General features: G+C 23.7%; 1 protein-coding gene across 1 annotated transcript; it reads left to right on the top strand.

Moving 5' to 3' along the window:
* The first annotated feature begins 2430 nt into the window (after window positions 1-2430).
* LOC124936189 (uncharacterized membrane protein YuiD-like) lies at window positions 2431-4582 on the top strand. The gene is made up of 5 exons (XM_047476667.1): window positions 2431-2784; window positions 3401-3557; window positions 3805-3855; window positions 3947-4039; window positions 4228-4582. Exons 1-5 carry the CDS (start codon window positions 2636-2638, stop codon window positions 4303-4305), a joined length of 528 nt encoding a protein of 175 aa, XP_047332623.1. The 5' UTR covers window positions 2431-2635; the 3' UTR covers window positions 4306-4582.
* The last annotated feature ends 9633 nt before the right edge of the window (window positions 4583-14215 follow it).

Genomic DNA, 14215 nt, shown 5'->3' with positions numbered 1-14215 from the left:
CAGGAGATTGAAAGATAGTGGGTTCTAAGTAATGGCAAATCCCTAGTTTTATTTATTTTATTATATATTGTATCTATTATGTAGTTTCTAGCGATTATAAAATTGATCATTACTATTATTATTTAAGAAAATGGTGGTCCTGGTAGAATGTGCACCCTATCACTTCTGTTTTAGGAATGTCTCCTTTATGTTTCAGAATTTTGTATGTTTGTATATATAGTGTTAAATTATTTTTGAATCTTTTGAAGATTTTCAAATTTTCTTTCTTTCTTTATTTAAGTGACTAGTTGGTTGTATATATATTTATTTTTAAATTATTTATAAATATTTATAAATTTGTTAACAATTATTTTTTCTTTTAATTTTTTCTTTTACGGTTCAAATTTGATAATACCGGTTAATTTTTTTACAAATTTACAATATAATTCAATATTTATTTATTTTATTATTTAAAAAAATAATAAAATTTATATTTATAAACTCATTTTATTTAGAATTTTTTAAATATTTTTTAAGCCAATCATAACTATTTTTTAAATCCACCCGAACTCTAAATATTGGGTAGTCCTTGATATCATTATTACTAATAGTTAGGCTACTTTCCTATATTCATAATTATGATGAATATAATTTAATATTCGAATTAAATACTTAACTAAAATAAATATTTTAAAATAATTTTTTAAAACTTAAATCCAACTTCAATTTTAATGTTTTCAAACAAAATCTCTCCCAAAAACAATGCAAATAACTCTCCTTTATTTCAAAACAAATAAAATAAGTAAAATTATAAAAAAATATATTAATATAACATTAAAATTATAAAAAAAAAAATAATTCATCTTAATTGGTTAAATAGTTTAGAATGGGAAATAAGGAAAAAAAAATAACAACTTTTTTTAAAACTAAAATTAGTGCATCCAATCTTTTTTTAACTCAAAATAAATCAAATTATTTTAGAATAACAAACATAATTTCAATTTAAACAATAGATATGGGGTATATATTTATATAGTTTAGACCTGAATTTGTTCAAACCAATTGATTGTAACTAATTAATGAAAAGCTGCCTAATGAACTAAATGATGAGCTCAACTAACTTTCAGACATCTTTAAAAATAAAACGAAAGTACAAAAGACTTATTTAATTCAATTACCTTAACAGTATAGGAACATATTTGCTCCCTTTATTTTTAGTTGTCGGATCCTAGATCATATCACTTAGTCCCTAATCAATTCCTTGATACTAATCCTAAGTTCTTAGATTAAGCCCGTCAAGCGACACATTCTGCGCGAACTACATATTTAATCCGTTTTTTAGTTCCTAATCATATAATCATATTCGAATGATCACAGTTCAAAATTTTGAGGCATATTTGAATTTGAATGAGAATTCAATCTCATCATGGAAACTGAAGTAGATAATAGTCAATCTTAAAATTGATATTTTTGTTGCCATTTGTACTTAAAAATTCGTAAAATTAAAATTTTAAAATTAATATTATCCATCAAACTAGACAAACACAAAGAACCTATATATGGGTGAGGAAATGATAAATATTAAATAGACAAAATAATATTATTTAGGATTAGTATAATTTTTTTACTAGTTTATTTCTGAAAAAGACTATTCCAACATATTTTTATTTTCATTTTCATTTTGGGTTAACAAATATAGAGACCAAACCCATCCATTTTTTTTTTATAGAAGATATCATACTTAATATAGAGTTTCAACTATTTCCATGTAAGAAAAAAACCCAAATCCAACAAAATGTAAACTCATGTAATCAAGCCCAAATCCAACAATGTTATATATTTACACTATTTTATTTTTGGCAAAATTCAAAAGCAGTGATATTAGTTGGAAGAATTATTATTTTCATTAACTTTTCAATTAAAAAAAATCTAATTCAGTCACATATTTAATACCAAAGGAAAACAAAATAATTTATGGGATTTTTAGTTTTAATAAATTTCACAAGTGATTTCGATGAAAATAATCTTAACAAAAATATTAGTTTCAAATAATTCTATTAATTTAGGCCTTGTTTTGAAAATAATAATTAGTATTGATTTTTATGAGACAAAATTTTCTTTTAATAAAAAAAAAAAAAAGAAAGAAAACATTATTTCAGTTTAGCTAAAATCAAATTAAAAAAAGATTTCATTGAAAGTCAAATATAACATGTATTAAATTTAAGATAAATATATTTTTGATTCAACTAACTAAGGTCACTTCAATATTTAATTTCTTATCACAAGAGTATAATAAAAATATCCTAGTATAATTCCTAATTTATATTATTTTTTAAACTTAATTTAGAATTGAATTTAAAATAAACTGAAAAAGAAAGGTATATGCTACGGAATCCATCATATATTTCTTCATTGACAGCAAAGCATATTCAACCGAACAATCCAGTTCTTCTTTTCCTGCAAGCTAAAGCTAGTATTCAAGTCTCTGCTGAAAGACTGGTTGTTATAGAGAGAGAAACAGACGGTTTATTTCTTATTCTCCGGCGCAATCGCGATCCGCCGACGACGACCGACGAGCCACCACTTGACATAGTATCCGTCTTCTTCATTCGTTCTCGCATCGCCTCTTCGTAAACATCACACCGGCGAAAGGATTATGGATGAGTTGGTAGACTCGGTTAGGTTGATGGCGAAAAACAACGCAAAAGAAGCATCATCGGCTAATTCAATAGTAGCGAACTATCCTCTCATATCTGCTCTCGTTGCCTTTTGTATTGCTCAGTTTATCAAGCTCTTCGTATCCAGGTACTAATTAAACTCTTCTTCAAACTCTATTGATTACTGATCTGTAGATTGAATGATTAATTCATTATGAAACTAAGCATGTAGTTCACATGAGTGTATATAGATAATAGATAGTAGATAATAGATAGATGATATTTGCAGATAGAAAACAAAGTTCTGATGCGATTGTTCAATGTCATTTTCTTTCCTGTTAGTTAGCTAGTTAGTTAGTTTATCCTAAGATTCTTAAGCTTGATTAGATTTGCAGATACAGAGATTAATTCATGATGAAACTAAGCATGTAGCTCACATGAGTGTATAGATAATAGATAATAGATGATATTTGCAGATATAGAACAAGTTCTGATGCGATTGTTCAATGTCATTTTCTTTCCTGTTAGCTAGCTAGCTAGTTAGTTTATCCTAAGATTCTTAAGCTTGATTAGATTTGCAGATACAGAGATTAATTCATGATGAAACTAAGCATGTAGCTCACATGAGTGTATATAGATAATAGATAGATGATATTTGCAGATATAGAACAAGCTGATGCGATTGTTCAATGTCATTTTCTTTTCTGTTAGGCTGTTAGCTTGCTAGTTTATCCTAAGATTCTTAAGCTTGATTAGATTTGCAGATACAGAGAGAAGCGTTGGGATTTAAAACAACTTATTGGATCTGGAGGAATGCCTTCTTCGCATTCTTCAACTGTCTCTGCACTAGCTTTGGCTGTTGGTTTTCAAGATGGCTTTCGAGGATCATTATTTGCAACTGCATCAGTCTTCGCATGTGTCGTATGTTCCCTGCCTCAATTCTTCATTTACAATTTGCTATCGCCTAATTTCGCCTCTTTGATAATGAATCATCTCTAAGTCTGATACTCTTTGTTTGGTAATTTGAAATACTCGCATCATTTTCAGCATTTGAATCCATATAAAGGCTGAAATTACCAAAACTGTTGTTATGGTCTAATCAGTTTTGTATCCACTTCCTTTTCTCATCAGATTTATTGATATGTTCTTCAATTCCTGTAAAAAACAGGTCATGCATGATGCTTTTGGTGTAAGATTACATGCTGGACGTCAAGCTGAGGTTCTATATCTTTGTTCTCTTTAATTTACTTCTTATCTCCCCAAGACATTGATGCATCATCTTACACAGCTCTGAACTGGAAATTTATCAGGTTCTGAACCAAATTGTGTATGAACTCCCACCCGAACATCCTCTGGCCGAGAGTATACCATTACGCGAGCTTCTAGGCCACACACCATCTCAGGTTTGTTCTACCCAACATCTAGATTCAACTAGTTTATGTAAATGTTCTATCATATCAAACTACAAAAAGAACCGTCAATTTGTAATGTTAGTCTTGCAACTAGAACCGAAGAACACATCCCAATTCATTCACAATTTCACACCCAATTCACATTTCATTGTATGTAAGATTATGCGATTATTTTTCAGGTTATTGTTGGTTCATTACTGGGAATATTGACTGCTACAATTGGGCATCTGATTGTTGGATCTAATACTGAAGCTTGACACTTTGGTAAATTCCTTTTGAATATCTTGCTACTACTAAAAGCTTCAATTTTACTATTATTGTTGTTGTTGTTATATAGAATATATATTAAGAAAATTTGTTTCTATTAAAAAAAAATATTTTTTTTTAAATGAACTAAAATAATTTAAAATTTTCAGGGTTTCTACTTTTAGGCAGAACAAACAATTATTTTGAAAGCTTTCTATTATATAGTTCAAAATTGTATTAAATTTTGGATAATGACTTTTGTTCTACACAAGTAAACCAACTTTTGGACTCAAGCGAATTAAATAATCATATGTAAATTAAAGTATATCAAATTGAGCAAGACATGATCCTATTTAGATAGATATGGTTGATCAAACATAGTTACAAAAAATAATAATTGTGTAGAGTAAATGAATGTGACATTTTGATTAGTATAGCTGAATATTGTATTATAATTAATTTAGAGATAAATAAGGATAAGAAAAGAACAGCAAAAATAAAATTATTATTATTGATAATGTTGTTTTTATTATTATTTGCAAGATTTTATTTATTATTATTTTTTTTGTATGGAGGTAGGAAGCCTACGTGTCGTAATTTACACTCAGCTCGTTTGTGACATTTTTTTTTCTTAGAATTATATTTGTAAAAAATGTTGTGATTTTTAAATAAATGAAGTGAATAATGATAAATATAGGTGTCTTGAGTTAAAAAAAAAATTAATTAAGGGAAATTCATTTCAATTCAAATGTGGTTTTTGGTTTTTGAAAATCTCTAAAATGAATAGATAATTTCTTTTTATTTGTTTAAAAACTATCATTAAAGTATTAAAGTATGAGTTGATAATTGTCGTTAAAAAATAAATATTATTGAATTTGTTATCTTTTGAGACATTATGAATTGAGAAAAGGGAGATTAAGTGATTAAAAATAAATCTTTATCTGATGGGAGATTTGATTATTTTGATCTCCATCCAACATTTTGTCAACTGGTGAAAAGTAGAGACCAATCTGAAAAATCAACCCATCATATGTTACTTTCTTTGGATATAAATCTTTTGTTGAAAAATGTTCCAATAATATTTAAAGTCAAAACTTACAAATAAAAATAGAATTAGACAAAGGTGCGGTTTCAATTCATTTTCTTATTCATTATATAAAGAACTTTAATGGAATGAAGATTAATTTTATTATCGAACTAAAACTAAATATTCATGTATATTATTGAATTAATTTTTTTTTTTTTGTTAAGTTTAAAGTTAAAAATTGATGTCACTTTTTTTAAAATTAATATATATTATATTTTTATTTTTATTTACAATTCTAAATAATAAAACCAAACAACCTTTACATTTTAGATAATTCATTTTTTTAACTTCTGCATACGTGAATAAAAATTAGTACGGTTTAAATATTTTGTACATAGATGTCGACTTGGGTCATACTTTCACGGTTCATTTTTTATTTATTTAATAATTTATTGGATAATTAGTTATACATTTTTGTTTATAAAATTTACATAATAAATATAAATTAGTATGAGTAAAGTTAACTTGGTATTCAAAAGGTAGCTTATTTATTCTCACCCTATTTAGTTTATATACGCTTTAATTTAATAATAAATATTTGATTTTTAATTCTTTGAAATACTTTTATGGGTCACTACAAATTTTATGTCGAGGCTTAGTTTGATAAACGCTGAGTTTGAGCGTTTGATATATTAATTTTGCGTAATAAGTTCACGTAAAAAAACTATAATCAAACACATTTTGCGTTTAAATTAATTTTCTCTCTGTATCCCTCATCAGCGTTTAAGTTTATAATCTCAGCGTTTTTCAACATATCATTTTAATAAATCATATTGCATCCAAAAATACAAAATCTTTGAAGGGAGTTTAATAAAAGTCTTTGAGAGACAATCTCCACAAATAAAGTGTAGCAATAAAACCTTAAAATAATTCATATTTTTCTGATATAATATATCACATGAAAACTTAATCACCCTCTTATGTCCTACTAGAACCACTAGAAATAATACTCTTGTATTTAAGCTAAACTCACTATAATTAAATTTTCTCATCTATCTCATTCTACTAGCAAATAGTTTTTGATCAAAGTATTTTTACCGACTACTGCCGAAGCAAATGTCGAAAATGACAAGGCAAAACTTTTAACTCTACACTAAACATTGTCTTAAAAGTTAAAAGTAGTCGTTGTTCACCAAAAATATGCGTTACTCACGTAAAAACTTCCACATCACAAAGATGTCACCCCAAACGCTACCAACAATATTGACCTCAAATGCTAGCTTTGATTAATTATCGAGACCAGTTTTATTCATACTTACATCTAATTATATCAACAAATAGACATTTACAATCCTTAAGATAACTAACCTGATTCTCGTTCATTTGTACAAATAAGATTATAAATAAAATATTATTTATGTATAAATATTTTAAATAAAATTAATATTATTCAAATTTAATTAATTTAAAATTAGTTTTAGTTTGTAAAAATTAATTTTAGTTTGAAAAACACTTAAGAGAGAAATACATATTTTTTCTTTGTAAAAATCAAATCAATTACACTATTTATCTTATTAGTTAAGATAGATTAATATTTGAATTTTAAGTCAAACATTTGCTCTTATCTAAAATAATGCTAGGGGTGTTTTACACCATTAACAACATCTTATTCCTTATCGCGACCTTTTTTACCCCCATTTAAAAAAATTAACTACCAATCACACAATCTTTACCTCATTTCGTGACTTTGCATATTTTCACACACATATTATCTCTCGTCAAACCAATCACTAATTTCAATTGACTTCTCATCTCGTGACCTCACACTTTTTTACACGCCTCTTATCCCCGCGAAAGCCAACAATCAATTTCAATCGAACCTCTAATGAGCTCACACATTTTTACACTTCGGTTAATCAAACCACTGGTATCTCATTTATTATCGGCCTCTTATCCCGATAAATCAACCACAAATCTTACCTTTCATACTTTTATCCTTATCATGACCTCTTTTACCACCAATTCCACCAACTGACCTCTTATCTTTTGACTTATACTTTTTAATATCCCTCTTTATCCACTCAGAAAATTACTCATAAATCTCAATCGATCTCTAATCTCGTGACCTCACACACTTTTACACTTCGATTAATCAAACATTTCATTCATATATTTAAAGCATTAATATCGCATTTGCTACCCACTTCAAAAAACTAACTACCAATCAAACAATCCACATCTCATTTTGTGACCTCACATGTTTTCACATACATATTATTCCTCGTAAAACCAACCACTAATCTCAATCGATTTTTCATCTCGTGATCTCCCACTTTTTACACGTCTCTTATCCCCTCGACAAGTCAACAACAAATTTCAATCGAACCTCTAATAACGTGAGCTCACACATTTTCACACTTTGATCAATCAAAATTTCATTCAAATATTTTTAACCACCAATATCTCATTTATTATCGGCCTCTTATCTTAATAAATCAAACACAGATCTCACCTCTCACACTTTTATCCTTATCGCGACCTCTTTTACCACCAATCCCACCAATTGACTCTTTTGACTTATACTTTTTAATATTCCTCTTTATCCACTCGAAAAATCACCCATAAATCTCAATCGACCTCTAATTTCGTGACCTCACACACTTTTACACTTCGATTAATCAAACATCTCATTCATATATTTTAACCACTAGTATCGCATTTGTTACCCCACTTTGAAAAACTAACTACCAATCACACAATTCAACTCTAATATCGTGACTTAACATATTTCACACACTTATTATCTCTCGTCAAATTAATCACTAATCTCAATCGACTTCTCATTTCGTGACCTCACAATATTTTATACGCCTCTTATACTTTCGCCAAACCAGCATCAATTTTAATTTAATTGAACCTCTAATATCATGATCTCACACATTTTCACACTTCAGTCAATCAAAATTTCATTCGAATATTTTAACCACCAATATCTCATTTATTATCGGCTCGTGACCTCATACACTTTTACACTTTGGTTAATCAAACATCTCATTCATATATTTTAACCACTAATATCACATTTGTTATCATTCTCTTTTATATTACCGCGACATTCATCTTGTGATTCACACTTTCTCTTTATCCCCTCGACAAACCACATACTTCAACAAATACAACCAATCAATCACACCCCTTTTATTTCTAATCAATCCATACTTTTACACTCTAGTCAATCAACATCTCATTTATTACTGGACCTCTTATCCCAACAATCAACCACAAATCTCAGCTATCATAATACTCACTTTTAAATTTAAATTATGGTCTTGATCATTAAATGTAAACACTTTAACCGTTAGATTATTTGAAATTTTAAAATAATTTTATAAATTTATGTGTCCATATATATTTTTTTAATATTTATTATCAATTATTTATCTTTATATTAACTAACAAATTATTCATACTCATAAAAGAAAATATTATATTATATATATAAATAAGAAAAAAATATATACATTGAGATAAAAATTTATGATAAAAATTAAAATGTAATTATATAAAATGATTGATGAAATAAAATATAATATATAAATATATATATATATATATATATATATATATATAAAAGGTAACTTTGTTTATAAATTTTTTTGTTTATATATATTATATAGTGTTACTATTATATATATAAATATATATATATAATTTATTGATTAGAGAATATATATATATATATATGAATGATAGATAAAATAATTAAGAAATAGTTGAGTCCACTTTTTAAAAGCACTTTGCAATTCTTCTCTCTCTATATAATTTTTAAGGACATGGCCTAGCACAACAGATCTGGCCCACTACTTCATATATGCATTTATAAAAATTACTTTATATATATATATTTATCAATGTTATTATATATATATAATTTATATATAAAATTATTGATAAATTAATATATATTTTATATGATTATTATATATATAATATAAGATAAAATATATTCAAATAAATTAATAATGAAAGAGAATATATATAATATATAAAGATGAGAGAGAAATAAATTAATTAAAAGGTATAAAAAGTTAAATATAATATATATATATATATAATAAAATAAAAAATAAAAAAAATAATTAAAAAAGAGAAAGAAATTATTATTATTCTATTTTATCAAGTATATTTATAAAATCTTTGTCTTTATTTATTTATATATATATATATATAATATAGTCTTATTATATTTATACATAAAAATTAATAAATATGTAACATTATATATATATAAATATATATAAAAATAAAAATAATTTATGAGACAATATATTTTATATGATTAGTGAAGAAAAAAAATATAAAAATATATATATAATTAAAAATATATAGAGAGAGAAATAAATTAATTAGAAAAAATAGAAAATTATATATATTGTATTAATAAATGATGAGAAAGTAAAAAATAAAATAAAAAGAGAAATTAGTAATTTGTAAATTTAAAATGAGACCTATATAGCTCATTTTAGGATAATAATATCTATTTTTTTTGTTGCAACTAGGCTAGATGATTAAAAAATAGTTATAATTTATTTAGTTTATAAGGTAGAGATATTTATAAGAATTTTTAATATATATATATATTATATATATATATAAATAAATAATATTATATATAAATATTATTTATTAAAAAATATATTTTTATATGATTAGTATATATATATATATATATATATATATATATATATATATATATATATATATATATATATATATATATATATATATATATATTAGAAAGAGAAAAAATATTAAAGAAGATAAATTATGAAGAAAATTATGAAAAGAGTAAATCAAATATATATATATATATATATATATATATATATATTAATAATGAAATTAAATATATTTATATGATGAGAAAGAAAAAATAAATGATAAAATTAATTGAGAAATAATATATATAATATTATATAGGTTTGGAGAGAAAAAAATTATTAATAAAATGAAATTAGTTATTATTATTCACTTTTATATTTATATTTCATTTTTGTCATAATAATATATATATATATATTATAAAATAAATAATATATTTATATATTTATATATATATATATATAGTTTTTTATTTTTAAATATATAATAAATTTTTATTATTATTTATTATTTTTAATTATATATATATATATATGATGAAATATATGGTAGAATAATATATATATATATATTTATATTTATATGAAGAAATATATGGTAGAATAATGTAGTATTGTATTTTTAAATATAATTAAGAAAACAAAAAATAATTATAATAAGAGAAAATGTTGATTTAGGAAAAAGTAAATATTGAAGAGAGAAATAAGATGATTATGGAGATCTTCTAGTGTACAATTTTATTTTATTTTAGAACTTTTTGAGATCTATTATGAGGAATATTTGGGTATTTACAAATGCATTGCATTATGAATAAAATATTTGGTAGTTCTTGTATTTGTATTGAGAAAAAAATTGAGAAAAAGAAATTACATTAAAATATGATAACATTTTTAATTTTATTTTTAATCATCTTAAATTTATGGACTGGTTAATTCGCAATCCAACCCAAATATTTATTTATTTTCATATATACATTCAAATTAATCACAACTCTCGACTTAACAATCCCGACACTTTAAAAATAAGTATCATTATATATATATATATATATATATATATATATATATATATATATATATATTAGTTAGTTAAAAAGTTGGACTTATATTATTAAAATGTCTCACGTTTATCTAATTTAGTGTTGAATTTAAAATATAAAGTATTATTAATTTAGTTGGTTAAAAAGTTATATTTGTTTGGTTATATTGCAAGTTCGAAACATACAAATTTTATTTTTAACCGTTTCAAATTTATGGGCGGGTTAACCCGCAATCCGACCCAAGTATCAATTTACTTTAACATAAATATCTAAATTAACCACAGCTTTCGACCCGACAATCCGAACACTTTAAAAATTAAGCATCATATTATATATATATAATTGAATTAACCTCAGGCCCATTCCCACCTCTTCCCAAAATGTGATGAATCTTATACGTTATACGTGTTCCTAAGAAAATGAATTTGTCAACTTTTTGGCATGAAAACACCTAAGAACTTTTAAATGAAAATTATGTAACTCGAGTTCCTTCATAAATGTAAGGTAAAAATTTTGGCGCAAGAAGAAATGATGGATAAGAAAAAGATATATATAATATAAAATTAAATATATTTATATAAAATTAATAATGGAAAAGAATATAATATATATATATATAATGAGATAAATAAATTAATTGGGAGATATAAAAAATTAAATATAATATATATATATAGTATTGAATTTTTAAATATAATTAGGAAAATATAAATTAGTTATAATTATAGGAGAAAAATTAATAATTTAGGAAAACAAAATATTTAAGGGAGAGATACGATGATTTTGGAGAGCATGTATATAGTAAATCTTCAAAATTTTACCTTAAAAGTTATTTTTTTATATAAAATTAATAATGGAAATATATATATATATATATATATAATAATGGAAAAGAATATATATATATATATATATATATATATATATATATATATTTAGAAGAGATATATAATGATTTTGGAGAGTTATATAGTAAATCTTCCAAATTTTACTTTAAGCGTTATTTTTATAAATGGAAAAGCATATATATATATATATATATATATATAATAAGAGATAAATAAATTAATTAGGAGATAAAGAAAATAAATAAATATATATATATATATATATAGAATATATAATATATATAGTATTGTATTTTTAAATATAATTAAAAAAATATAAATTAATTAGAATTATAGGAGAGAGAAATTGATAATTTAGGAAAGTATAAAATATTTAAAAAAGAGATATGATAATTTTGGAAAGAACATATATTAAACCTCAAAAATTATGATTAATATTTTCTCTAACATTGATTTTTAATTAAATAAACAAATAATTTAATATAAAATTTAGAAAAATAAAAAATATTGTAGATTATTAAAATATTAAAAGTAAATTAAAAGAGATTTTTAAAGTTACACTCTTCAAATATTTATATTAAAGACATTAATAAATAAATAAATTATATTTAATAAAAATTGTAATTCCTTAATAGCATAATCAGTTTTGTAAAAAAAAATTCACCACTCTAATTTTTTTATAGACTTAATCATCTGATCATAATTAAATTTTAATTAATAAATTAGATAATAAAAAACACACACATAAAACTTCTATTTTTATATCTTTTGAGAATTAAAGATTATTATAATATAAAAAAGTGTAGTCTTCAAATTATTTTTATTAAAGATTTTAATTAAAAATAAATAATATTTAAGATAAATAAATAAATTATAATTATATTTAAAAATACATAATTTATTAATTAATAAAAATATATTATCATAATCCCTCACTATATCTTTATCTTTCTATATTAAGATCCATACTATTCTACCTTTTCTTGAAGTGCATAAATATAACTCTTTTAAGTTAATAGTTGATACATAAAAAAAATAAACCTATTAGACATTGGTCAAGTGAAGGCAATAAAATGGGTAAAAGAGAAATGATGTCAATGACTCTAATTGTGTTGGTGGTAGCAACATTATTGTTGATGGTTGAACCAAAATTTAAAGCTACCAATCCTCCAAGAAGGATTAGATGCAATCGCGATGAATGTCACGAGAAATGTGTGAAAGAGTTTTATTGGACGGTCATCACCCGATCATATTGCACGTTTGTTGGTGATTGTGTTTGCGAGCATAAATAAGCGGTTGATAATCAAAGTCCAAAACTTATTAGATCTTTACAATATCATTTACATGGTCGTTAATATCGTTGATTATAATGCTTGAATTCACAATATTTTTCCTTTTCAATTGATTATGTAATAAGAACATATCGACCTTTCTAATAATATAAATATATCTTAAATCTTAATTTATATTTGTATTTTATTTTTAAGACTCATTGAGGTTCTGTTTTATTCTGTATAAGAAAAACATCATTTTCTTTATATTCAGATAAACAATTAAACACCATAGTTAAAAACAATATTAAATATAAATAAAAAGAAGAGAGCCTTCTCTCTTAGAGTCGTTTGGGTTGGTTCTAGATAGTCGTGATTGATTTTATTTTTTAAACAAATATCCCACATATCTGTCTTGTATAATAACTTATATATATAAATTATAATTTGTTGATTAATTTATAAATAAATAAAATATTTGTTGGGCTTAAAAATGAGATGTTATTAAGGGTTATCGTGGATTCTAAAGTTTTTTTTACTCACAAAGGAAAGGGGACCGGGCCTTAACAATTATAAGTGAGAATATAAGATTGGATAAATCAATATTATAAAATATTTTAGGTTGGTATTATAATATTTATTTTAATAGGAAATTTTTATTTCAATAATTGAATTTTAGAAAACAATGTACCATTTAATTACTAAAAAATTCATAAAATATTTATTTTATTAAATAAACAAAATTCTAAATAAAAAACAACATTTTTATATATAAAACAATAATTTTTTTTGTCTCAAATTATCCCACCACCTTGCTATTCCATTAATGACGCGTAATAATCCCACTTTTTTTTTACCTGTCTCATATCCTTCAACAAGTAATAACCAATTTCAATCAAACCTCTAATATCGTGAGCTCAAACAATTTCACACTCCGGTCAATCAAAATTTATTCGAATATTTTAACCCCCAATATCTCATTTATTATCAACTCGTGACCTTATACATAACACTTTGGTTAATCAAACATCTCATTCATATATCACATTTTTATCATTCTCTTTTATATTACCG

This window comes from Impatiens glandulifera, chromosome 4 (assembly GCF_907164915.1).
Source record: "Impatiens glandulifera chromosome 4, dImpGla2.1, whole genome shotgun sequence".
Classification (NCBI taxonomy): domain Eukaryota; kingdom Viridiplantae; phylum Streptophyta; class Magnoliopsida; order Ericales; family Balsaminaceae; genus Impatiens; species Impatiens glandulifera.
This window is presented reverse-complemented; position numbering and strand designations above follow the sequence as displayed.

What these genes read in the sequence shown, in the direction of transcription:
- LOC124936189 (XM_047476667.1), top strand. Translation starts at nt 2,636, where the DNA reads ATGGATGAGTTGGTAGACTCGGTTAGGTTGATGGCGAAAAACAACGCA. An exon ending in ATCAAGCTCTTCGTATCCAG is followed by an intron (nt 2,785 to 3,400) that starts GTACTAATTAAA and finishes TTAGATTTGCAG; the next exon opens with ATACAGAGAGAAGCGTTGGG. An exon ending in ATGCTGGACGTCAAGCTGAG is followed by an intron (nt 3,856 to 3,946) that starts GTTCTATATCTT and finishes GAAATTTATCAG; the next exon opens with GTTCTGAACCAAATTGTGTA.